At 49.2% G+C, this 26,079-nt stretch overlaps 2 protein-coding genes across 6 annotated transcripts; both read right to left on the bottom strand.

The window, feature by feature from the left end:
- Positions 1-81: 81 nt before the first annotated feature.
- NHP2 (NHP2 ribonucleoprotein) lies at positions 82-1,490 on the bottom strand. The gene is made up of 4 exons (XM_039559601.1): positions 1,312-1,490; positions 1,125-1,194; positions 947-1,052; positions 82-353 (listed from the first exon to the last, which is right to left on the bottom strand). Exons 1-4 carry the CDS (start codon positions 1,457-1,459, stop codon positions 228-230), a joined length of 450 nt encoding a protein of 149 aa, XP_039415535.1. The 5' UTR covers positions 1,460-1,490; the 3' UTR covers positions 82-227.
- On the bottom strand, positions 1,488-26,041 carry BRD8 (bromodomain containing 8). 5 transcript variants are annotated; one of them, XM_039559597.1, is made up of 28 exons: positions 25,934-26,041; positions 25,563-25,659; positions 24,655-24,724; positions 24,342-24,391; positions 23,338-23,460; positions 23,113-23,193; positions 22,626-22,690; positions 21,913-22,049; positions 21,276-21,491; positions 19,883-20,027; positions 18,524-18,733; positions 17,835-18,115; positions 16,886-17,341; positions 16,448-16,541; positions 16,191-16,237; positions 15,641-15,855; positions 15,283-15,375; positions 15,031-15,099; positions 14,153-14,330; positions 13,401-13,505; positions 12,419-12,463; positions 6,586-6,855; positions 5,984-6,187; positions 4,589-4,734; positions 3,807-3,893; positions 3,431-3,499; positions 2,268-2,498; positions 1,488-1,558 (listed from the first exon to the last, which is right to left on the bottom strand). In XM_039559597.1, exons 1-27 carry the CDS (start codon positions 25,950-25,952, stop codon positions 2,276-2,278), a joined length of 3,795 nt encoding a protein of 1,264 aa, XP_039415531.1. In that variant the 5' UTR covers positions 25,953-26,041; the 3' UTR covers positions 1,488-1,558; positions 2,268-2,275. The 5 variants fall into 5 exon arrangements, with proteins under 5 accessions (XP_039415531.1, XP_039415530.1, XP_039415532.1 ...); XM_039559596.1 differs by lacking the exon at positions 1,488-1,558 and having other exon boundaries at positions 1,804-2,498; XM_039559598.1 differs by lacking the exons at positions 1,488-1,558; positions 18,524-18,733 and having other exon boundaries at positions 1,804-2,498.
- Positions 26,042-26,079: the final 38 nt, after the last annotated feature.

Here is a 26,079-nt window from a genome sequence, read left to right as displayed (position 1 = left end):
CGGCTCCCGGGGCAGCCTCGGCCCCGCTGTGGTTTAAGCCGGGACCCCTCAGCCACCGCCCCGAGCACCAGGACCACGTTGTAAAAACCCACAGACAGCTTTATTCACCCCGCAGTGCTCACCATCCCCCCTTCAGTCCTCTGGGCAGAGTCCCCATAAACAGCCATGCGGTCCCCAGGCAGAGGGACAGGGACGTGCCACGAAGGGCACAGCTTGCCCCCGGCTCTTCACAGCGGCAGGGGAAGGGCCGACACCTCCTCCAGGCACTCGTCGTAGGTCTCCTGGTAGTCCTCGTGGGGCTTGATCATGATGACACAGGTCGGGCGCTTGGAGCCGGCTGCAGTTCCCAGGTCCTGTGGGAGCAGAGTGAGGCCGTGGGGTGCCTTTCCCTTCCCAAGGTGAGAGCTCGGGACCAGCTCACTGAATGTCCTGGCTTAACACAGGGACGCTCTGCCTGTCCAGCCCAGCACCCCCAAACTGTCTGGACTCGTGCTGGGTCCAAGAACCTTTTTCCCAACTTGTCTCCTAGAAGCTGCAAGCTGGGCTGGTGCAAGGGACCGGCACCTGGCTCCTGTGCCATAGTCCTTCCCCAGAGCGGGTCTGCAGCGCTGCCTGCACGGGGCTGAAGCTCCAAAGAAGCCGACTGCCCCCACAATTCCCAATCTACAAAAGAGCTGGTCCAGCTCACAGAAGCCTGGGAAAGATGTCTTGGCTCTGCCCCGGAGCTGCTGTAGGGACTCCATCATGGCAAACAGTTCTGTGATCCCACAATGAAACACTTCTACACCTCCTCCCTATCCCTTCAGTGCTCTGCTCAGGGACAAACACCGAATTCTTTACTCGGGCACCGGATCTGCACCTCCCCAGGCAGGCTCCGGTCACAGCCTGCACTCCTCACCGGGTTCCCCGTCAGCAGGGCTGGTTCCTCCCCAGCCCCTGCACTCACCGATTTGGAAGGGACGTATGCGTAGGGGAGGCTCCTGTCCTCGCACATGATGGGGATGTGGCAGTAGACATCGATGGGCAGCGTGTCTCCGGCCAGCACCGTGATCCTGCAGGGACAACCGTGTCAGCAGCCGGGCGGGCGGGGCGGTGCAGGGCCCCGCGGCCAGGGCAGCACTTACCCCTTCTCGCCCTTGTTGATGAACTTCTGCACCTCCTTCACACCGCGGCGGAGCTGCTTGTGCTTGGCCGCTGCAAGAGAACCACGGCGTGAGCAGCTGAGTGAGAACCGCAGCGTGGGGGACCGCGCCGCGCCGCCGCCATGTCCCAGCCCCTCCCAACTCCCGCCACGTTCCGGCGGCGCCAGACCTTTCCTGATGCACTTGTAGAGCTTTCGTGTGAGTTTTCGGGACGCGAGCGGCTGCGCAATAGGGTTCAGGAAGTCGAGCTGCTCCCGGTACGAGAGCTCCGGTGTCGCCTCCGCCTCGGCTGCCGCCTCCGGCTTCTCCCGCGCCATGGCCGCACCAGGCCGCTTCCGCTTCCGGGGCACGCGCGCGTCGGGGGCGGAACACACAGCCGCGAGCTCTCCGCCAGCCAATCGGCAACCGCGTCGGCACTGACAGACAGCCGAAATGACCAATGACAGGCGGCGCTTTACCACCTCGCCCCGCCCTCCCCGGCCACGCGCTCCGTCCCGCCTTTCCCAGTCCCAGTCCCGGTCCCGGTCCCGGTCCCGGTCCCGGTCTCCCCCCCAGTTCCAGGGCTGGACCCACTCCCAGTTCCACTTCTGGACCCCCTTCCGTTCCAGTTTCGGCCCCAGTCCCAATTCCAATCCCAATCCCAGTGTCAGGCAGGCGGGAACAAGCTTCAACACGGGCCTTTATTGGGTGTGGTCAGTGCCGGTAACGCTGGACTCACCCGACCCAACACAACAACACAGCAACACAACACAACACCACAACAACCAGAACACCACAACAACCAGAACACGGGAACGCTGCGGTGCCCAGTGTGCAGCCACCCACCCTCTCGGGCTGCACCCGCTTCATCCACCTGGCCACACACGGGATTTTCTCCCTTGCTTTTCATCCCAGGGAACTCTTCTACCTGCAGAGCTACATCGCTGCTTTTCCCAAAACGAACGGAGGCTTCCAACATGGTACTCTCCCAAAAACTGATTTGAATCAACCCATCAACCCAGCCAGCACTGTGGATAACAAGGTCTGCCCAAGGGCAGGGCAGCACATCCCCTGAGCTCAGGAGATGCCCTGAACCAGAGAGACAACACTACTCAACTGAGAGAGGCCTCAGACAGGGCTGGTTACCTTCTGCCTCACTCCAGCCTGTCCCTGGAGAACAGGAGGGCTTCAGCCAAGACCTGCAGCTGCTCCAAGACCTCTCGCTGCATCTCCACAGCGACATGGAACACGTGGTGGTTGGAGCTGTTGTACATCACCGCGTTCTGGAACATGAGCATGAGGTCACACTGGAACTGCATCACGGACTGAATGTGTCCCTTTGACAGCCTCCTCTTTATGCTGGTTAAATCCATGGGTCTACAAAAGACAGAGAGAAGAAGAATTGAATTGCAGCCCAGGGCCAGGCATCCTTTGGGATCTGCATGAATGTGCTTGTTCTCATTTCAGGGTGGCCCTGAAAGCACAGCTATTTTCCATCAATTTTATTGCTCAAGACACACAGCGGGGAGTGAAAAAGGCTTTTCTTCCAAGCCAGACAAAAGTAAGTTCAGCCAATGCGACACTTGCTAGCCAATCAACTTGGCAGGTCATTAGCAGTCACCTCTGGAAAAAATGGGATGCTGAGCTCCAGAGAAGGCAAGCAGTAATTAGTCTTCAGGAAGTCAGTCCAGGTCTTAGTGGAGAAAGAAAAGTTACTAAAATAGATATCTATTAAACCCCCTTAAGATCGAATGGTGCCACCAGCAAAAATAGCAATGCTGGTAAGGGGAACATGATAGGGAATAAATATTACTTCCCTTATTTTGACAGAATGGGAAAATGAATGGCTGCAGAGAGGACAACTGTGACCAGAATAGAACATGATTCAGCTCTGAAAAATGCCATTAATCTCTCTGGGAAATATTCTTATGACCCAATTCTGTGCTGAGAGTGAAACATCTGGGGCGCTTGCAGCGGGTGAGGAGGGGGCATCTCCCCAGGCACGGGGAGAAGGGACTGCTGAGCTGCAGTGCCTGGATCCCCTGCCCAGGGACTGTGCCTGGGATAAGCCAGCCATGCAATGCCTGCAAAGGGCAGGCACAATTCCCACCAGCTCCAGAGTCAGTGCAAGCTTCCAGGTTCTAATTACCCAGAAGGGAGTTTTACTGAAAGAAATCAGTGGGAGATGCTTGTGACAGCCAAACTCTGGAAAAGGACGAAGGAAACCATCCCACTGGCCCTTTGCAAACCAAAGGCAGAAAACAACCAGAGAGAAATCAGCCAGCCAAGCACTTCCTCCACAAACTCACCTTTTTACCACATCCTTGTATCCAGGGGCTTGTTTCTCTGACACTGGCTTCAGGAACGGGCTGCTGAACCTACAGGGACAAGGACAAAGAATGTTCTCTGCCTGCCCCTGCACCAAAGACAGCATTGGAACATGCAGCAGGGCTGGCCTCTCTCCACAGCCAGTGTTGTGCCAGCTGTGTAGGAAGCAGCATTTGGGCTCTGCCACATTAAGCAGAGGAAATCAATATGCAGTGTTCCCTCCAGCTCTGCAGCAGGCAGCTGTTCCCAAAGCAAAGTCCTGGAGAGACAGGCCAGCCTCTGGGAAGGGAGGACAAGGCCTGGGACTCAGGGCAGTGTGTTCAGGACACGTTGATCCAGCCCTCTGCTCCCACGTACCTGTGACTGGCTATCATTCTCCAGATGGACAGGAGCCTTTTTTTGAGGATCAGGTGCTGGAGGGGGTTATTCCAGCTCGGCTGCAGCCTGTGGAGTGAAGAAACTGCCAGATCATCACACTCGAGACAAAGTAGGAGGTGACAATTCTGCTGGCACCCACCACATCCAGGTGGATGAAGCTACAAAAAGCCTCTGAGTGTGATGGTGGGAGCGTTCTGCATCAGAACGCACAACTCAACATCCAGAGTGCAGGAAGATGCAGGGCAAGAGGTAAAAACAAAGCTGAGCTCAAGAGCAGGACCAAACTGGATAGAAAACCTCATGGTACTCTGCAGTTCAGAACTTCACTGAGGTGGTTTTTATGAAGTTTCTCTTCCCAAAACCTCACGTTTGCCTTTGAAAGGCAGTCCAAGTGATCACGCACGTGGCGGAGCCTGCATGTGACTGACACACCTGCAGCTGCTCAAAGGGGTTGGTAATGCTGGGCTGTGCACTGCCTGACAGCCTGATGTCCAGCTCACACCAGGCCCATCTGACTTGAGAAAGCACATGTTTTCCATTTAATCTGTTATTTAATTTCTATTCTTCTCACTTCAGCTTAGGATCAATGCCCTAATATACTGCCAGATCCAGAGACAGGACAAGTTACTTCCTTCCCTCCTGCTCTGCTTGCCTGTCTCACCTTCCTGGATGTGACCTGTGCCACGCACTTGTTCTCAAGTGTGACAAGGGAAATGACTCTATTCTGCTGCATTTGCAAGAGAGCAGAACCAGCTACTTACAGGTGCATGTTGGGAGAGCCTGTGGAGTCCAGCTCTGGGGCTGCAGAGGTGCTGTTGCTGTCATCTTGATCCAGGGCCTGAGCACTCATCTCTGGTGGAGGCAGCTCACCTAAAGGTGGTTCTCCAGGTGTCTCTTGAGTCTTGCCCTGAAGAGCACAGAGGATCCATGTAAAATGGCACCCCATCACCTGAATCCTTCATCTAAAAGACAGCCTGCTGCATATCCCTTTCCTGCAGCCAGGCTCAGCTGGGAGCTTGCTTGCTCTCTGTTATTCAGAGGATGTCTGACCTCTCTCAGACCTTCCCAGCAACAGCTGTGTCTGATCCCTTGGATCACATCCATCCCTGGCTGACACAAACCCTGTGGAGATGAGTGGTGCCCAGTGTTGTGTCTGTCTGCTCTCTGGGAAGAGTCATGGATGTAGAGAGGGCAATCAGGAGCTGAGTTAAGATTGCCTCAGGCTTGTTAAAGCTCCAGATACAGATAATAGGAGCCCCTAGAGTTCAACAAGGTTGTTTCCTCAGAAACTCCCACATGAAGATGACAGGGAATAGACTCAGCTGGGAAGGAGAGTGGTGCTGTTGTTGTCGTGGTTTGCCAGTAAAATGCACAGTGCAGGGGCACCTCAGAATCCTCAACTGATCTGATGCACGAGCAGACTTCTCAGAAAGAAACTGTGCTGTGTTTGGCTGTGACCACTGGGAGAACTGTGAGGGAGTTGCTGGGAGTAACAGCAGTTAAGAGCAGAGTAACTGCTGGGAATAACACTGTGCTGGCTGAACAGGTGAAATCCTGGAGGTTATTTGTCTCCAGTGTCCCGAGTTCGCAAGAGAACAAATGGGGAAAAATGGCACTATTCCTCCATTGCTATGTGACTTTCCCAGGAATACCCAGCAGGCAGGTGGGAGCCCAGAGCCCCCCAAACACAGGACTCATACAAACTCAGGCTAGACAGTGCCTGCTTCCAAGACATGACAGTCCCCAGGGGCAGATGGTTATTGCTGGCACAGCCACGTGGGCCTGAAAGCAGCCAAGCTGTGCTGCAAAACACAGCAATTAGAACCAGGCAAGTATTCCAACCTTGCCTTAAACCTGAGAGCAGCCTGCCAGCTCTCATGAGTCACCTTTACACTGCCAAGGAGCAATTCCTCCAAGTCACATCTGAGGGTTTCATCTGTAACAAGCTTCCTGTTTATAAAGATACACAGCCATACATAAAAAACACCCTTCCCCCATACATTTCTTCTGTGTTCCCCTCCCTGCTGTTTCCTCCTGTGTGTTTTGTCTCCTGCCTCAGAACTTGGGGCTCCCCCATCTCTTCTAGAGATGGTTTCCTTCACTGTCTCATCTCTCGCCCAAGGCCAGAGGCTCTTTTAGGACCATCACTCTTCTACCTCTCTTCCCAGGAAGTGTTCTTTCTCATCTTCTGCCACGATGTGTAGTTGACTTTCCTCTGCTCCTGAGACTGTTGTTCCTGTGGTCTTCTCCTGGCACCTCACTTCTTCCCCATCACTCTGCTTCCCCGAGCCACAATAATCCCACGGAGTCTGCGATGACTCTGTGCTGCTAATGCAGAAAGATTCCAACATCTGGGTTACCTGCAAGACAGTGATTTATTACTTCAAATTATGAAGGCAAAAGGGAGAAGAAATAAACAGCAGAGATGCTATTTTTGCAATCACTCATGAACGCCTTTCCATTTTTAGGAATCCCTGCAAAATCTGATGAAGCCCTGTGTTATTATTACTGTGTCAGTTCACAGACATTTCTGTGCTTCAGGGTGAGCTGTGTTTTGGCAAAGCAGCTGCCTGGTTGCAGTGGGAGCTCCAAATGGGAGGAAAGGCTGGATTTGAACTGGGGACAAAGTGAACCCAGAGCTTCTGCCGTGCCCCCAGACTGTTTCTGTGGGTAGGGATGATGGAGGCCCTGAAAAGCCCAATGTTTCAGGAGGGCCTCAACTATGCTGCCTACCTTCCTGCCATCCCAACAGCCCTACCTCCAAGAGGAACTGGAAAAGATTGTCACTTTCACATGGTTTCTCTGCCTCTTGGTAATCTTCACTATCATCCTTCCAGAGAGGCTCACTCAGCTCCATCTCATGGTCTTTCTCTTGGCTGCTCCCCTCTAGCTTCCCCATGGCCACCTCTTCAGAATTTCTCCAGCTCCTCACATCCAGATCCAGGCTTGAATCCCAGTCAGGAAGAGACTGGAAATCACTGTTGTCTGACTTGAGAGATTCCAACTCAGACTTCCAGGCATGGCCCATCTGCAAACAAGGAAAAGACAGCAATTTCTTTGTACCCTGATCCAGAACTGCCAAACCCAGCTCATTTCTAGACACACTTGGAGGGTCACAGCCTGGGATGAGCAGCCTACACCTGAGCTTACCACACAGCACATGGCAGGGCTGCAGCTCTGCAACACAAACTGCTCCTTCAGAGCAACTGAATTTCAGGTTTTCTGAAATTTTGCTGTGCTCTCTCCCTGCCCTGGTCAGTGGGTCACTCTGCTCAGGGCATGCTGAGCTGTCTGGGAGCACGTGGCTTTGCTGATGCTCCATATTTAAGATGCTGAAGGATTCCAGCAAGTTCAAACTGAGTCCTGCTGGGGCTCCTCAGCTGCTGAGTGTTGGGAACAGTGACTCCAAGGACAGCTCACTGAAATTCCATTTGCTGCCCCCTGAGAACTTTTTAACTGGAGATAACTTACAACAAACCTTACAGACACAGTTTTGAAAGTGACAGGTGTGGTTTAGCTGGATGGTGATATCTCATGTACCTGAGCCAGAAGAATTGTAACTGCACAGTCACACACTGACAGGGACAGTTCTACACATTTCAGAAAATAAAAGTTAGCATTCTCTTAAGAAGGAAGAAACCACTCATTTAATCTCTGTTCATTAGTCCACGCCTAAGTGTTTTCTACTGCATGACTGCACTCTGATTTCTCTAAGCCTGGGGAACTGCTTGCAGAGTCACTGTACAACAGTAAAGGATGTCACAAAATCTGCATCTTACCACTGAATGGAGCTGCCAGGATGCTGCACCTATGGAGAATTCTATGCATTAATTAACACTGTCTTTAGAGTCTTCAGTTAATTATGTACAACCTCATTTTTTCAGAGTTTTGAACAATCACATTTCTCACTGATTGGCTTTTCCATTCTCAGGACTGCTAGCACAGCTCCAAATACAGCTTATGGTGCATAACTGGGAGAAACACAGAATCCTCTGGGTCTGGGATGAGAAAACAGGTTTGCTTATTTTGTGAACTTGCAAGCAGAGTTGGGATCTGAAAGCCTATCCTTCGGAAACCTCTTTCAAAGTTCACTTCACTGGCAGCAGATGAAATTTGATGAGGTTAGAGATAACAATACCTGCTCTCAACTTCCAGGTGAGGGAGTTGGGCAAACTGAGATTCCATCTGAAGAGAAAGCCCGTGCCTGGAGCTCTCTCCTGCAGCCTCAGCAGAGCTGCCACACGCAGAGGCACAGAAAAGCCTCAGCCCAGGCTAATCCGATCACTTGTGATCATCTTTCCGTACTCCAGTTCAGAGGGATAAACGCTGAAGATCAGGAAGTCCTGGGAACTTGGGCGCAAGATTAAAGAGATCATCAGCCTTATGTTCAGTTTTACCAAATCTTGGAAGGCTCAAGATGCCAGAGAGCAGAACAGCAGCGTTAGTGCAAGACATGATGAGTGAAATAATCACAGCTTGCTCAGCTCTACACCAATTCCGGACAAAATGACACAGACTTGAACTTTTAATTAAGAATTGCCTGACAGTTCTTAATTATGTTGGCTACATAAGTCACTAGCAAGGAACCTCTCTCAAACTGGAAAGTTTTAGTTCACTTTGCAGAGATCAGACACTGTGCAACCCTTGCTGTTCTGGGAAAAAGCTGTTAGAAATCAAAAAGACAGCCTTTAAAAAGAACTTACATGTCAAAACAAGAAAAATGATAAAAGCCTGAACTCTAATAATGAAATGTAGAATCCACATAAAGTAGGCAAAAAAAAAAAGAAAAAAAAGAAAAAAAGAAAAAGAGAACAATTTGCTAAAGACATAAAAGCAAATAAAACCAAAAAACCTCATCAAAAACATCAGAAGCAGAGAGCTGCCAGATGATCAGTGGGGATGACACACAATCAGTGCCAAACATCTCAGTGGAAAATAGGCCCAGTTGGAAAAACCAAATTAATCATCATTATCAGCACTTGCCACAGAGGAGCTCACATGAGACCTTCTCTTGGGAAGGGTCTGAGAGGCGATTTCAAATTAAAATGTCAACAGGGGAGGTTTTAGAACAATTTGAGGGAGTGAATAAACCTTAGAACCCATTGGGATTCATCTGTGAGCCCTAAAGAAGCTTAAATATAACGTGACGGAGCCTATGCTGTGTAACTTGTCATTTAAGAAGAAAACCAGAAAGGGGTGACAGTTTTATCTGTCTGTAAAAGGGTGGGTGCTGGGAGATGCAGCACAGTAAAACATCAGCTCTGTGCTAGACAGATTAGAACAAAGTATTAGGAAGAAGAGAATTAGTAAGTAGTCAGAGCATGAGATGATGAATTGGGAAAGAGGGAATGAGGCTCTATAGAGAAAAACCACATCTTGGAGTTTTAAAGCTCTTAAACATCATTAAAGACTATTAAAATGTCATGGGACAGGAGACAAGGCTGAAAGAAAAATACCTGGTTAAGAGAAGAAACCAAGGGTAGGACGGAACAGCAATGCTTGCCATGATGGAAGCAAGTTACCAGAGGGCCTGATGTCTTCTCCTCTGCTGTACCTTCACGTTTCCAACAGAGACAATGGCAGGGCAGAGGTGTTAGAGAGATGGAGCCAGACTCTTCTCAGTGCCCAACAGTGAAAGGAGACAGGGATGACAAGTTGCACCACAGGAAATTCTGACTGGGTGTAAGGTAAATATTTGAAGCTGGCCCTGCTCAGAGCAGCTGAATGAAGTTAAGGAATGCACAGAGGTTCTTCCCAACTTAGAATCATGGAATGGGTTGGGTTGGGAGGGACCTTTAAAGGCTGTCTGGGTCCAGCCCCCTTGCCATGGGCAGGGACACCTTCCACTATCCCAAGTTACTCAGAGCCTAGTCCAACTTGGCCTTCAACATGTCCAGGGATGGCGCATCCACAGCTTCTCCGGACAACCTATGCCAGGGCCTCACCACCCTCATTGTAAAAATAATCTTCATCCAGTCTAAATCAACCCTCTCTTAGTTTAGAACCATTACCTTGCCTGTCACAACAGGCAATGCCAAAGTGTTTGTCCCTAACTGAAATCATTCCATAAAATACATGAAAGACAAAGACCTCTGTAACTTTTTGTGCTATGAACTAAGAACAATAAAAATTCAAACCAGAAATTTGCTCCCACGTTTAGCAGCGAAGGACAATTAACCAGTCACCAATCCAAGGGAGTTTCAGCATTTCCACATCACTAAGGTGACTCTTGGTAAAAATACATCTCAGCAATACACGGGACTTGACACAGCAGGCACGGCCAACTTCCAACACTGAACTTGTGAAAATTGAGAGCTCTTACTGGATAAGGCAACAATGCCTCTGGTCTTAATCCCAGTGACTCAGTTTCCTGAAACCTGTCTACCAGAAAGCTGCACCCTGCACATGCTGCACAGAGTGCAGAGCACTCCCAGCTGCTGCAACAATCAAGGATGGTGTCATTTTGTTGTTTTTTTTACCCCATGATAGATTGTGTGGGCAGAAAACATGCAAGTTTCATCTCAGGTCATATGAGCAGAAAAAGTAACTTGGAAATTCTTGCAGAGAACTTAAACCTTCTTGTTGCTGAGGAAAAGGACTGTAATTTCCAGCAGAAACAGTGCACAAGCTCAGATGTGAAACCAGGTATTGGCAATCCTGCCTACGGGTGCTGGGATGACAGATTTTCACTCTGACTAGTGTAGCCTCCACAGATCTCTGGGGAAAGAATGTCAAGTCCTTTTCAATGCATTTTCTCCTAAGGAAAGCTCCAACAAGACTGCAGTATTTAACTTCTCAAGGTTTGATCTCCAGTGTCCCCACAGTGCTGCCATATCCTCACACACTCAAGCAGGGAAACTTCCTCTCCATCCAAGTTCTGTGCAACATTCCTGTGATTAATGGATTGTCTCTAATGTCACAGCTGTGCCATGCATAGGTGCTACAGGGGTAACTGGAAGAGAATTGTATTTGCAGGTATTCCAGGTGGGGATCCAGGCTTGTGCCACAGGGTTCCTCCCTGCAGAGCTGTGATGCTCAGTACACTGCACACGGGTTTGTTCCCAGATTTTAATATACATCACATTTACACATCACTAGTAAAAATCTGTACACTTCACATTACAGTACATACGAGCCACCAGTTGCTAGCTAACACCAGAACACTGATGAAGCCCAAGACGACTGCCCTAAAACAGGCAGGGGGGCTGGTCTTCCCCTCTGGGGAAGTTTCTTTGGGTTACACATTCTGACAAGACACTGCTTTCCAGAAGGGCAAGTGAAGGTGGTGAACAAGGTCCCAGAAATGGACCTGCAGCTTTTCTTCCTCCTCCAGCAGCTGTTAAGAATTGCCTGCTTGCACTCCAGCTCCGGATGCCTGGGATTCTGCTGGGATTCTGTGTCTGCAGCATCATTTCTTCATCTTCATGTCTGCCTCGATGGCGCAGCGCCGCCCTCTGGTGCCTCCGTCCTGCTCACAAGGCAAACAAACACAGTTACACAACCCCACAGGAACGTCCCCTCCGGCACAGCAGGAGGGAAGGAAGGAGGGAATTCTGCATCTGGCAACAACTTTTCCTGCCTTCACATCAGGAGAAAGGGAAGCTGTCCCTGCCAAGGCCTGCCTGCAGACCTACCTGAAGCTGGATCTGGACAGAGCAGGGTGCTGGGTTTGGCAGCATCTCTGCACTGCTGGAGCCAGGGCAGAGAGAGACAACACCTCTGGCCCAGACAGATGCTTTTGGAGCCTGGACAAAGCCTGCAGGCTTTCTCCTAAGCAGCAGATTCTAGCTTAAGGTGGGAAAAGGAAAACTGCTGACTAACCTACCTTATCAGCTGCTGATCCCTATGGGAAGTGCTCCTCCAGTTGGGTGACCCTGGCTCTAGCCCCCTAGTTCCTCCACATAGCTCCTTTCCACGAGCAGAAGGCGAGCTGAGAGCTTCCTCTGATCCGCTGCCCTCTCTCTGGCTGATCTGCTGCCTCTCCTGGAGTACTCCTCTGTCTTTAGATACACGTGAGAGATAAGGACAGCTCTCCATCTTCCTCCTCTCTCTCCTCACAGTAACTCAGAGACTTGGGGTTTCCCAGAGGGAATACTTTTCCAAACGCTTCCAGATCACCACGGGCACAGAGCAAGATATTTCTGCAATCTTATTTGCTTTCTAAACCAGGAATGGATAAATGACACACAGCTGACTCCTCACTCTCCCAAGACCTTTTGTACTGCCTTGGATGTGTGGAAGGGGCAGCTGTATAAACATGAGAGATGTAGGAACTACAGGACTGCACCACTTGGTTTGTCTTCCCACTTACATGGAAAGAAAGCAGGAGAGAAGTCATGGAAAAAAGCAAAAGCAGATGACAAAACAAAAACACTTGGAACCAGAAGAAAAGACTGAAGCCCCTCCCGTTCACCCATTTTGAGAATAAGGGACTGAGATCTCTCTTCTCAGATCACAGTGGTGCAGCCCCCAAGTCAAACACACCCTGCTGCAGTGCTAAGGATGCTGTGACAGTGCAGTGATCACCCAGACAAGGAGCAGAGCACCTGGCAGCAGTACTGCAGAACCTGCTGGAGCCTTTCAATACTTACAAAGAGAGAGAGAAGGAAGGCAGGAGAGCCCATTGGGACACTGTCCTGTTAAAAGGCCAAACAGAAGGACTTATCAGGCATCAGCTACGGAAATGCACACCACACAGAAGCACTGAGCCCACACACGAGCGTAGAGGAACATGTGCCCCACTCCCCTTCCTGCAGGGTGTCAGTCTTATGCAGCAGGAACATAAAAACAGACAAAAAGCGGGATACTGAGAGAGCCAGAATGCCAGGAAAGGGATATTCCCTCCACAGCCATAGCAAGTTTGCCTGGTCTACCAAACAATTTCTGCTTGGTACAGCTGTCACTAGAACTAAGCAGGCAGTCCCTGCTGTAACAGTGTTGTGTGCACCAGCTGAGAGTACCTGAGATCACTTCATCAAGTTTGCATGTGTCATTAGAGAAGAAAAAAAACCCCAACAAACCTTCATTGCTTAGATCAGTGTGGAATTCAAAGGCTCTCTGGTGTATTTTATGCAGCAAACCAGAGTTGACTGATTCTCTAACCCTAAAAACCTGACTAGAAAGTGAAGGATATGGCAATTCCCCTCACCATTCTGCCATATCACAGAATCACAGAATCTGTAGAGCTGGAGGGGAACCACAAGGATCACTGAGTCCAGCTCCCTGCCCTGCAGGCCCATCCCCAAGAGTCACACCATGTGCCTGAGAGTATTCACACCTCTTCCAATACTCTGTTCATTTCCCTACGGTTTTTATCACCTATTTTAAAAAACAGGTAATAGAAGTATTTGGATGACAGAAAACACTCATGAGACCTGCCTTTGGAATGCTGTACAGTTCTAGAACTGAAATCTAATCAATAGACACATTCAAAGAAAATTTGTTCACATGAAGATGCTGGAGCCACTCCAATTTCAAAGGACATTTTGCCTCCTTGGTGTGGGAACTTCATGCAGTATCTTGGGATTCTTCAGAAGATCCCAAGTGCCCTTGCACAGGGTGCAGCATTCTCACCTTCTCCGAAGCATCCTGCTTGCGAGTGGAGTCTCGCCCCCGCAGGCTCTTTGCACTGATCCCTGACTCTGATGTTTGCATCATCAGCTGTGTGGCCAGAAATTGCTGCAAGGAAACCACACTCTGTTAAGATTGGCATGCAAAACAAGCTCAGTAAGTGTGTGTCAGTCAACTATCACAGACCACAGGCTGGGAACGATTGGGTCAGAGGCAGTTTCAGTTCCTTGTGTGCTGCTCAGAATAAGTTTCCTTATTTACCTCAGAAGCCACAAGTTCTGAGGAACTATAAAACCCCAATTCAAACTCTGTTAGCCCTACCATTTGGGACATTCTGCTTCAAAGGATATTTTAAATAGCATAAATTCACAGGGCAGTTTCATGTGCACTTTATATCAACATAAACCAGCACAGCCACCCAAAGAAGCTGTCGCGTCCCCTGTCATTCACCGTTCTTGTCGCTTGTTTCTGTTCCTGAACCACGCCCTGGTTCCTGCTGGCCTAAGCACTTCCCTGAAGGAAATTACATTTGAAATTGGTCTGGGATGAAGCTATAAAAAATTTTGCTGTGTTACTTTTTTAACTCACCCACAGTGTAGTTCAACACAAACACCTGAGCTGCCATGAGAGAGAAGCAGGGAAGGACAGGACCCACTGCACTCAAACACACTGGGAGTGAAACTCTGGTCTGACAGCCAGACCTATGGACCAAGGCAGGTGCTCTGTCCTGCACTGGCCTCAGCTCAGTACTTTACCTGGATCTGCTCCAGGACATCTCTCTGCATCTCCACAGCCATGTGGTACACATCGTGGTCGGAGCTGTTGTACATCACTGCATTCTGAAACATCAGCATAATATCCCGCTGGAACTCTGCTGTGGTTCGGATCAGCCCGTTCTCAATGTTCTTTTTGATGGTGGATAAATCCATTGGCCTGTGAAGAAATGCAGGCAGAACTGCAACAGAAATGCTAAACTCTTTCCCCTCTCCTTTGCAAACAGCCTGGGTCTGTGATGTGTTACAGTGTCTATTTTATTTAGCTGAACGGCTTCTCCCCCACATGGGCTGTGCTCCCCAGCACCAAGGCCTGGGTCAGAAGACACAAGGTACCCAGCAGTTACCTGGAATGGTAACAACAGCCTGAGAGATCTCTCAGGAGAGGCATCTGCCTTCTCCAGGCACAGCTGACAGACACACTAAGGAGCTAGAGCTGCAGCCACTGAACTTGAACTGCTCAGGAGAGATTTCAGCAGCTAGCAGGGCATTCTGGTAATTCTTCCAGAAAAGTTCACCATCTGGGACAGTAAAAAATGCCTATTAAAGAACAGCTTTTAGGAATTCCAAAGGTTAAATCCTATTCTTGGATTGACACTGGGAGAAATGGATCAGTTTCGCCTTACTGATAAAATGTTCTGTGTAAGTCAGTGTACTTCACTCGAAGTCAGGACAGTGTACAGGCCTGTTACTGATGATGACTCTCTTCTTGGGGAAGCCTGCTTCTGACTGAATCATGTCCGAAAAAGAATACTTTTCCAAGTCTGCACAGCAGGCAAAAACGACATTATTCCTGCCAGAAATCCCTACAAATGTGCAAATACACAGAGTTCTAGTGACAGAAGACCGCTGAAACTCACCTCTGCACAATGCTGTGGTAGCCTGGTGCTATGTCATCAGTTACAGGCTGCAGGAAGACATTGGCATACCTGCAGAGATAAAAAGTCCACTCAGTGCCTGTCCTTGCTGGTAAATATTTGTTTCACACTCTCCTGTTTATTTGTCTGTAACAATATGATTCATCATCTCCCAAGAGAGATAAGCCTCTGAGATGGGAGAGTGGAGACTTGTCTAGGATTAGTCACTTCTTTCTGCCAAGACATCAAACTCACCTGTGATTAGCTGCTGCTCTCCAAACCAGCATGATGGCTTTCTTCCAGATCTTCTGAGCCTGTATCGCTTCCTGGTCCTCACTGCACACTGAGCTGGGAAGAGAAGAATGTAATTCCTTCAGGAGTCTGCACACAGCCTCAGAGCAGAAAACCTGTGGTTTGTTTTGTCCTTGACATGCCTGCGCTAATCCACGTCAAAGACCGAAGGAAAAAGTGGGAGCTGGTACTGAAGTGCTGCCTGCACACTTGCCCTTGTAAGCAAGGAGAACCAGACAAATCATCAACAAATTCCCCCTTAGGACCCACTCAACAAACCACACCCGGGAACCCTCCCCTCCCTGTGTGCCCTGACACTCACAACTGCGAGGAGGCTGGGCTGCTGGGGATGGAGTCGGCGAGCGCGTGGGACTGCAAGGGCGCGTTGTGGACGCTGAAGCCATCGTCGCTCTCGCTCACGGGGGGCTCGTTATCCATCTCTGAGAGATACCCCTCACCCTGGTCTTCTTCTTTGGGTTCCTCCAAACTGGCAGCCTCACTGGCACCGTCCTCATCATCCTCCTCACCCTGCCCATCCTGAAACACAGAGTCCATGAGCTGGCACAGCCAGCTACAGAAGCCACTCAGAGCCTCCAAAGCAACTATGGTTCTGTGAGCAAAGTGATTTTCTTGTTATGCTGCTGACAACTGCACTGGCACTTCCACAGAATCCCAGAATGCCCTGCTTCTCCCCACAGACCCAGAAGCACATACACAAACACCTTTACAGTCTGAAGCAACCTCCCCTTCAGCTGCAGGCTGCTCACTTCTCAGTGCAGAAAGCTGAACACAAGCTTTGCCTTTCAGCAGACAGCAGCAGCAGCAAGATGTTGCTAATAAACTCAAGATGGCTAAAACCAACTGAGAATTACCTTCATCTGACTCCTAAACAGGGCTTGGGCTTCCTCCTTCATTGACTCTGTCAAAGAGAGAAATGCAGAAAGATTGACTCTCCCAAGCAGCCTTTCCTACAAAAGCTCCTGCACCAATGCCTACTATCCTGCAGTAATTACCACTGTTCCTACACGTATCTTTTCTCCCTCCTCCCCAAAAAACCTGAACCAGATAACTAACAACTATCCAGCTAATAATGTTGCATGTAAAAGATTTCCTAGCTGAATTAAGTTACCTGACAGCTCAAATTTGTGCTGAACATCAGCCTGTGAGGAGTCTTCACTCACATTTGGGACTTGTGGAGGGGATGAATCATCATCAGGTGGGGTCTGGAGGGAAGAGAAATGCACAAATCTAGATGTTTGTGTCAGCTTACTTCAGTGAAGGTGTGGGCACATCTCACTCACCCTAACCTAACTCCAGGCAATGAGGTTTACTGAGCATCTTCCCAGCAGCAATTCTGCACATGGCTGGGGGAGATACACAAAGGTACTGCCTAAAGCAGAGCTGCTCTGCACATAGCAGCCTGACTCCCAGGAAAACAGTCAGTCACATTCACTGAAGGGTCACCTTCAACCCAGCACTCATCCTTCCTCTAAACTTCACTCCTACCTGTCACAACTGCTCCTCTCTTTCCCCACACCAGTTCCAGACAGCCTCTCTGACCACATACCTCTGTCTTCACTGGATTGAGCACTGCATCTTCTCCCTGGGATGAATCTATCTTGATTTCAGAAGTCTCTCCTGATGTTACAGCTGCTCTTTGATCTTCTTCTACCTCTTGGTTTCTAAGCTCTGGTGTTTCTGTCACTCTTGCAGTTGCTGGTATGGTTTCTTCAGAGCTCAGCTGACTCTGGTCCTGCTCTGCAAGTTCAGTCTTTATTTCTGACCCCAGCTCGCTGATGCCCATTAGGTCTCGAATTCCCTTTGCCTCTGGCTCCTCACACTCCAGTCTCTCCTGCTTCACAGTCACAGACACTTGGGGTATCTGGGGCTGTTTCTCATGCTCCTGACGAATTGAATGTTCCCATGGGCCAGGAAGGGTCTGAGGGTCATCAGTATCTTCGCAGAAAGAAGACAGAGCAGCTTCAACAACTGCTGCATCCAGGACTTCAGGGTGGTCGTCTACCTTTATTGTCAAAACAAACACAAAGCAGTGCAGGCCAAGGTCAGAAAGAGGGATTAAAGAAAAATCCATGCTTCCTGGTACTGAGACAACTGTGGAAATCCCAGACTACTGGGTTTACAAAGTTGCCTTTTGCAGCCAGACTTGGATCACGCCCTGCAGGAATCTCTCCCGGAGCTTCAGTTTCAGAAATACTGAAAGCATCCTGGAAAGGATGCTCGAGCAGCACTCATCTGTCTGCCAGAGACATGACCCAAACCCTACCCAAGAGAAGCAAGAAAGATTTCTTTTTGCACTCTGAAAAGGAGCACCAGTGTCAGACAGGCAGCAGTGGTGTCCTTTCCTAGTGATCTGGAAAACGATCTTGAGAATGAGCATTTTGGAATAGTTATCTCCTGCTTGTTTAAACTAACTAAATTGGTGAACAGCAATCATTTGAGATTAACCCAACTGCATGTGGAGCAAAAGGCACTGGCACTCTGCTTTCCCTGTTTACCTTGTCCTCAATGATGGCTATAATATTTCCAACCGTGTCAAAGTCCAGCTCTTCCCCCGTATAGGACACTGCAATATCCATTTTCTCAGCCAAATCCAGATCTTCTTTCCCATCCATGCAGTGATCTTTGGAAGACCCTGCAGTGCTGCCAGCCCCAGAACCCAGGCACTCTTTCTTGATGGAATCAATGATCATTGATATTTCACTGCTGTCCATGGACACTGTCACAGTATGGGAATCAGACACTGCCTCCATGGAAACACAGGCTTCTGGCTGGCTCACTGCACAAGGATGAGAGGGGCAGTCAGAGACCAAGCTGGAGAAGTCCCCACATAAACAAACACTGCAGTGGGTAAGACCAAGCACCAACCACAAGTATCCCAGGCCCACCCACACCACCACAGCGTAGATAAATAAAAGACAAATATGGGTTTGTTTTCCCACAGGAGAGACAAAATGAGATTCCAACCCCTGAACCACAGTCCAGCAAATCACCAGCACCCCCACCCAGCAACCCTTGTTTAAAACCATCTGTTTACTCCAGAACCCAGCCATAACCATCCTTTTTGGCCAGGATGGTGAGTCTGAGGTGATAAAGCCCAGCTGAGAGCTCGCTGGGTGCTGATCCCACGGGAAGTTCTGCTTTTCCAGCAGGACGTGACCTCTGAGTGCGTAGCTCAGGAACGCACCTGTGGCTATGCTTTCTGGAGCTGCAGCTGGTGGCACAACGGCTGGTGCTGACAGTGTGGGCATCATGACAATAGTGGCCTGGGACACAGGCTCTACGGGGGGTGGCAGGAGCTTAGCTGGAGGCTCGCTGGCAACAGCGGAGAAGGAAGCAAGAGGTGAGGTGAACTGTGCAGGACCAGCTTCTAAAAGCCGGGAAAGCGTAGGAGCACCTAACAGAGAGTAGAAGGGAAAAGCACATGAGCAAGAAGCAGCCACCACTGAAGTTCACAAAGCCACCACTGGGCTCTTCATTGTCTGGTGGCTTCTTCTGGGAAAAGACATGGAGAGATACCTATAAACAGTCCCAAAAGCTGTACAGAGAACCTGCACCAAAACCACACGACTCCTACTGTGTGTGCAGTCTGAGGCGGAATCATGCAGCTACGGAACACTGCGCTCACTGCAAGGGCTGGACAGACTAAGCCACACATGCACAGAGATGCCCTTCCAAAGGCTCATCCCAAAACAATTATGGGAAATCTGAAAAACAGTGCTGAGAGAGCCACACAAGGTAAGCCAAGACAAACAGTCATCACAGGAGCTGGGAGGGAGCGGAGGGGATCTCTCTGCAGGTTTTTCCTGCAGAATTCCTCTTATATCAAAGGCTGCCATTCATCTTAACTGTAACTTCCAGTCTGAATTTACTGAACTGTCTGGACCAAATTAACAGGTCTTAAAAAACCAAAAATGAATAAGGAAAGCAAGATTACTTGTATGGAATTCTGTATGAATGAATGACATATATTCTCAGTTGCAGACAATGTGATTTAACCACTGGTCAGCAGAAGCTGAGAAAAAAAATTCACCTTAGGCAGGTCGTTCTGAAAAAGCCCAATGCAGAGAGTCTTGCACTGCCCCCCTTCACCCACATCCTGTGGAACTTCCTCTGGAGCTCAGTGGTCTAACCCTCAACACATCTCTAAGATACAGCAGAGGGAAGGCACATGAGTTCTCCAGATCCACAGGGAGCTGTGTTTGACACGTTGGGAATCAGATCTTGACCATTTTTTCCCCAACTCCCCATCAACAAACCCTTTCTTTCTACACTCAAATGCCTGGTATTAGCCAGTGTCAAACCCAGAAAACCAAACTGCATGGATCAGGACTGAATCAAGTGTAATTGTTTCAGTCACTCTTTTTTCTGTAAGGATTAGAGTCTTCTTAAAAAAGTAGTGGTGAGCTGGACAAGGGTACAGAAATAGGGATAGAACTTAAAGAGAAACCCCCAAACCAGCCAGGTAGACATCATCTTTCTCCACAGAGAATTCATGGAACAATCTGAAGGCACACCTTAAGGTACAGGGAGAGGCCCGAGTTACCTGAAGCAGCTGGAGATGCAGGGACAGCACCAGGTGCCGACTGCATTTCCCCACTGTGCAGCACTGGAAGGACACTTCCTACCTCCAGCAGCACTCCTGAGCTGTTCATGTGACCAGAAGCCACTGCCATTTCATTTTCACCGACCTGTCAAAGGAGGATGAGACTGAAGTTCCTGGAGATACCACCACACCAGTGATTCTCTGCCAGATGCGCACCTCCACGAACAGGACCAGCATCTGCTGTCCCAGCATTTCTTCTGCACTTTTTATTCAGGTTAGTCCCTGCCTGAGGCCCCTCATACAAGTACAAAACATGAGAGTCTGAAACTCTGTTGCTGTTCTTCAGCTGTAACACAGCTGCAGTGCCACCTTCCTTTGAGGTGAGGCCAAGAGCATAATTTGGTTTATCACAGTTCTTCTGTTCAAGGACCTCACAACCCTTTACACATATGAGTCTCTCTAGATCCTGAGATGGCACAGAAATATCCCTTGTTTTGAGCTGAGAGAAAGAGAAGTACCAAGATGGAAAGTAACTTGATCAAGGTCACACAGTGAACCTATGATGGACCTTGAAACAGCTGTAAACCAGTCCTGTTCCTACAAAGAAAACAGCCTTCCACAACCATTACCTTTCCCTATTCCATTCTATGTTACATCCTGCAAACACAGAACCCGTGGAACACTTAGCCAAGCTAACAAATAGAAAAAACCCTAAATCTGACTACTATGAAGAAAAAAGTCAACAGCAACACACCTACTCCATTGCACAAGCACTAACCCAGGGAATCTGTGTGATGAGCAGGCTGATGGCTGCTGTTTTCAGACTGGGCTCTGAACAGTGTCAGCATCTCCTAAGACTTCCAGAGTCACTAACACCACAAGTGGGTTCTCATCACAGTGATGTAACCACCTACAATTAGGAGAAAACTGAACCACTTCAGTATAGGCCATAAACCCCATTCACAGATTCCCTCCTCTTGTGCTAAGATGCATTAAAAATATTGGAACACAACTTCCTGACAAGACGTAAAGAACTGTGAGCCCAGTGTAGGAATCACCAGGAACAGCTCCATAGAGGCTGATGGGGATGATGCTGACTAACAAGATCCCTCCCCTGAGGAGAACAACTTCCTCTAGCAAACCCTGCAACTCCAACTCCTTATGACTGAGGGGACAGCCAGTCCTTTGTGCTGCATGAGCCCTGCAGTCCTGCTGGGAAAGGGTCTCACCTCTGTGGCTCACAGGGGTATTTATACCTCTCAGATATGACTTCTGCTGGGACTCTCACAAAACTGCACATTTTTAAAAATTCTTTGCAGATCCCCCTTTTTCAGTGGGAGAGTCTGGGGCAAATTGTTTGTGTGCTTGCATATATGAGCAGAGAGCTCCATACCAGCCTGGGGCTTGTGGGCAGGAGACTGCCCTTCTTCAGCAGCTCTGAGAGCAGAGGGGAAGGAGGCGGAGTTGCTTTTTGTCCTAGCATCTTTTTCTGGGGTGAATCATCAGTGACTGGGGTCATGGGGGCATCCAGGGGAGCAGAGCCTGGAGGGGTGTCAGGGATTCCAATGAAGGAGGCAACTGGGGTGCTGGGCAATGTCCCTGGCGTGACCTGAGAAAGAGAAAAACCACACTGTTCAAAGCCACACTCCACCACACGGACCAGCCCCACTTGCTGCTTCCCCCAAGAGCATTGATCCAGCACACCACAGACACCTACTCCATTCACTCGCTGCCCCTACTCCAGGCATGTGCTTTCACCCTTTCCCTGCCCTGCAGAGCCACTTCCCAGGCACTCACAGACTGCCTGGCCAACCCACTGATGCCCCTACAAGGCCTTTGATCCAGGCACCGGACCATCACAGACAGGGAAGAGGACATGGATCTTGAGCAGCACTGTCATCAACCACACTACAACACTAGGAGTCTGCAAAGCAAGGCAAGGGCTTCTCCCCAGGCCCCTTCTCTGTGATGGATGCAGAGCCCCATGTCCCAAGCTGGGCTTTCCCTCCTGCCCAGAGAAGGATCCTCACCCCTGGACTGGCATCATCCCCAGCAGGCTGGGACAGATCTCCCAGGGAATAATCCCCGCCAGGGGAGGTGGAGCCAGCGGGAGAACGAACCATCACCCCCGTGAGTCTTCGAGGTGGGTTCTTAATGGCCTGGCGAGCTGGAAGAGAACAGAAACCAAAGTGAGATTGCATGGCTCCATCCTGGACAGTCCCTAAGTTACCTTTGACTTTATCCTGAAGAACTTTAAGAGGACAATTTATGTTGTAGGAATTTCTTGCACTCTGCTAGGCTCAGTTCCCAAATAATACAAACTCTGGGTAACGCACTTCAATTGCAGGTTTCTCTAGCAGTTGGGTATTCACCACCTCCCACCATCAAATTAAATGCCTCAAGAGTTACAAAGAATTAAACATTCAGAATAAAAGTCTCTTCCTTTTATCTTCAGTCGCCAGGGAAAATAAAGGGGTGAAAAGCCTGACATTCTAACACAGAGCTCCTTACTAATCCTACTTCCCCTTGGATACAGCTTTCCTACAGATTTTGTTCCTCTTTCAGAAGCCTCTGCCTTTTACCCTGTTAAAAATATAGTGCTGGAAAAAGAATATAACCTTTCTCTCCAACTCTAGGGTCAAGGAATTCCTCCTGCAAGTCTTAACAAGACTTAAGTATTTTCTAAACATTCTTATAAATATACATATCTGTGGAAAGGGAAGGCAGCTCATTTCCAAGTTACCTTGATAAGCAGCATCTGTAGCCTTCCTCTTGACTTCTGCCTCCTCCTCTTCCATTTTTTTCTTTCTGTATAAAGAACAAAAACTTGCTGTCACAGGGTGTCTCAGTTCCCCCTTCACAATCAGTTTACTGACCCCCACCCTGTTATCTCCAGACAAGAAGAAACCACCCCTGTGGACTTGGGCTCAAATCCCCCGAGGAGAGAAGCAGAGCCAGAGAACGGCACACTGGAAATTTCGCTTCCAGCAGATTATCAAAACAGAGGCAGCAAGCATGATGCCGCAAGCCATGGCCAAGCTCTTTACCGAGCAGCTCCAAAGGATGTTCCACACCAGCTGGTATCCCCCAGTCCAAGCTAAGTCCCCCTTCAGAGGCCAAAGCATCTGCCCAGCTCATTTCTCTTAACCCAAAGTATGTGGGGCAAGAGATACTGGACAAACAGAATGTTAGGAAACTACAATCTGAGAAGAAATTATTAAATAACTCACATCATAATCTCATTGCAGAGCTCCTCCAGTCTGTTATCCATGTGTCCAGCCTGGATCAGCTCTGCATCCTTCTTGAGTTGCCTGTAATCATGAAATCGTTTTACTTTCTGATCACTGAACTGGACACCCTAAAGCAGCATTTTCACCTCAATCACGACCCACTTAGACAGCTTTTTCAGGACAGGACTCTCAGGTGTGCAACATTTTAACACCTCTGTCATGTACCTGTATTTTTCCTGTGTTTCTTTAATAATTTTCTTCAACTCCTCAACCCGCTCTGCAGTCAGTTTCCGCACAATAACATCTTCCACAGTTTCCACAACTTCTCCCTTCTCACCACGTTTTCTCCTAGAGGGTAAGAGAAAAAATAGGAGTCAGACACAAAACACAGAAACCCCAGTTCTTCTTTCAAAAATGGCTGCTCTCTCTCATTCATGACATGCTCATGCAAAAAAACCAACTTCTTCCAATTCCCTTAAATTATATTGGACAGCACAATGGTCAATCTCTTCAGCATGTTTTTTCTAATTCACCCAGTGTTAAAGTCTTCAGAAACAGATCAAAGATGCAAGTCCACTAAAAATTCTCAACCTGAAAAAAATCATTCCACTTGAAGAGAAATTTAATTTCTACCCAAGAAGAAACATCTGTTTTTCTCTTCACTAAGTCTACTAAGCCCTTTGATTTTTCAACTCTAGTGCTGAAGATCATTCACAAACAAATCAGTCACACACAAATATTACTTTTAAACATCCCATCTTAAAGTTAATTTGATGTTAAGTCTCTAACCAAAATGCCTGGAATTAGGAGCAGCAAATATCTGAGATCACAGAGCTGTAGTGATAACAGTGATAAGAAAACTAAGAAACCACTGCAAAATAGTGACAAATACAGAACATCTCCTTTCTCACTCATTTTCTTTTCTACCCCTATTCTCAATGACAAATTTATGTGCAAAGCTTCTGGTCAATAAGACTAACATGCAGTGTTTTATTCCAGCCAAATAAATATTATCTTTCCCATATGACAAACTCTGATCCCACTGTCCCACAACAGCTATTCCACCTGAATTTTCTCGTTCTGAAATGCTCCTTTTGGGAGGAGTAGGTTGGGGAAGAAAGTAATTTAAGTAAGAAAGTAATTTAACGCTGACAAGGACTCTGCTGTAAGAACCCACGAGTCCCCCCTGAGCTGCTGCAGGCTGTGCTGGGGTCAGCCTTTGTACTCACTTAGGGGTCTCCGTGGTCTCCAAGAGCTCAGAGTACTGAGATGCACAGTGCTGGGAAGAAACAAAGGAAGTCAGAGGACAGTTTGCTTGCCCAAACAGCAGGACACACCAAAATACATGGACATCCACAAATTCCTGAGGCAAGGAATTCCACAGCTTAATCACATGCCTGGTGAAGAATCTCTTTAGTTAGTCTTACTTAGTAACTGGGTACTGGACAAAGTGAAGAAAAATTAATCCTTAATTCATCCTCAATATGGCATTTCTGATTGTGCAGAGATTTGGTATCCAAGATTCAATTGTCAGTGTCTTACCTTTTGGGAAAACCAGTCAGGTGGGCGTCCTGGCTCTGCAAAAGGTTTGATGGCTCTGCTGACTGAGACCCTGTGGGAGGGAAACGGCAAGTCACCATCACCTTACCTTCTCCCCCAACCAACATGCAGAGAAAAGATGAAAACCTGTCTTCACATCATTGAGAAACCCTCCTAAACATGATAAACTCACCACGGAGTTATGTTGTACAAGTCTCAAAAATATTTGCCTGCTTCTAATAAACAATAATTTCACTCCTTTGTTTTGAAAAGCAAGTTTCTTGCTTCTGATTACATGATTAAATTTCCACAAAACCCTTACTTTAGTGAGGAGAAAAACACAGCAAAGCAGAGCTATAGGTTAAGTGCACAGGAATCTGTTACCAAATATCCTTGTCCACAACTCACCTCGTCTAACTATGAACACAGAATCATAGAATGGGCTGGGAAGGACCTTAAAGATCATCTTGTTCCAACCCTCTGCCATGGACAGGGACACCTTCCACTATCCTGGGTTGCTCCAAGCCCTGTCCAACCTGTCCATGGACACTTCCAGGGATGGGAAGCCACAACTTCTCTGGGCAACCCTTTCCAGTGCCTCACCACTCTCACAGTAAAGAATTCTTTCCTAATCTCTAATGTAACCCTCCCTCTGTCAGGCTGAAGCCATTCCCCCTTGTCCTGACACTCCATGTCCGTGTCCAAAGTCCCTTTCCAGCTCTCATCCCTCTTTATTTTAACAAACACACCTTTTACGCAGTAGATATGAAGGCAACAAAATGCCTGTCCAGGTACACCTGTCCAGGTACACCTTTAACACCTTTTACACCCCATCTTTGTTCTGAACAGAGGCAGCGGGGTGACAGCACCCGGTGCTCTGCACACGCCGCCCGCCTTCCCCGGTCCCGTACCAGTTCTGGTCGCCGCTGCGCATGACGGAGGAAGCCAGGCAGAGCTTCTCGCGGATGGACCAGGGCTCGGTGGGGCCGGCGCTCAGCAGCTTGTGCTCTGCGGGACAGGGCAGGAGTGCGCGGAGGCAGCGCCCGGGCACACCGGGATTCGAACTCGCGGCTCCCGCAGCTGGCCCCGCCCCTCCCGGACCCTTTGGCCCCGCCCCTCCCGGCCCCATTGGCCCCGCCCCGCCCCGCGCCACCGTTGGCTCTTCCCGGGAGGGTCCTTCGCAACCGCTCCGTTCTCCTCGGGCCATTTTCTTGCCCCTTCTCCCCCCCAGCCCCGCCGCCGCTCGCTCCCCGCCGCGTCTCCCACCCAGCCCCGCACTCACTCCCCGGCCCCGCCGCCATCTTCCGCGCCCGGCCCTGAGGGAGGCAGGGCGGCACCGCGCGCAAAGCCCACCGGGAGGCGGCCGAGCCCCACCACGCCCCCCCCGCTGTCTACGCACGCGTGCGGACGGCCCGTTGCCGAGGCCCC

This window comes from Corvus cornix, chromosome 13 (genome assembly GCF_000738735.6).
Source record: "Corvus cornix cornix isolate S_Up_H32 chromosome 13, ASM73873v5, whole genome shotgun sequence".
Classification (NCBI taxonomy): domain Eukaryota; kingdom Metazoa; phylum Chordata; class Aves; order Passeriformes; family Corvidae; genus Corvus; species Corvus cornix.
This window is presented reverse-complemented; position numbering and strand designations above follow the sequence as displayed.

Excerpts from the sequence above, each read along its gene's own strand:
- NHP2 (XM_039559601.1), bottom strand. The coding sequence starts at position 1,459 with ATGGCGCGGGAGAAGCCGGAGGCGGCAGCCGAGGCGGAGGCGACACCG. Across the intron at positions 1,195-1,311 it reads CTACAAGTGCATCAGGAAAG|CGGCCAAGCACAAGCAGCTC; the intron begins GTCTGGCGCCGC and ends GTTCTCTTGCAG. Across the intron at positions 1,053-1,124 it reads ATCAACAAGGGCGAGAAGGG|GATCACGGTGCTGGCCGGAG; the intron begins GTAAGTGCTGCC and ends TTGTCCCTGCAG.
- BRD8 (XM_039559597.1), bottom strand. Across the intron at positions 22,691-23,112 it reads CTCTGCAATGAGATTATGAT|AAAGAAAAAAATGGAAGAGG; the intron begins GTGAGTTATTTA and ends TTCTTTATACAG. Across the intron at positions 17,342-17,834 it reads TAGCCATCATTGAGGACAAG|GTAGACGACCACCCTGAAGT; the intron begins GTAAACAGGGAA and ends TTGACAATAAAG.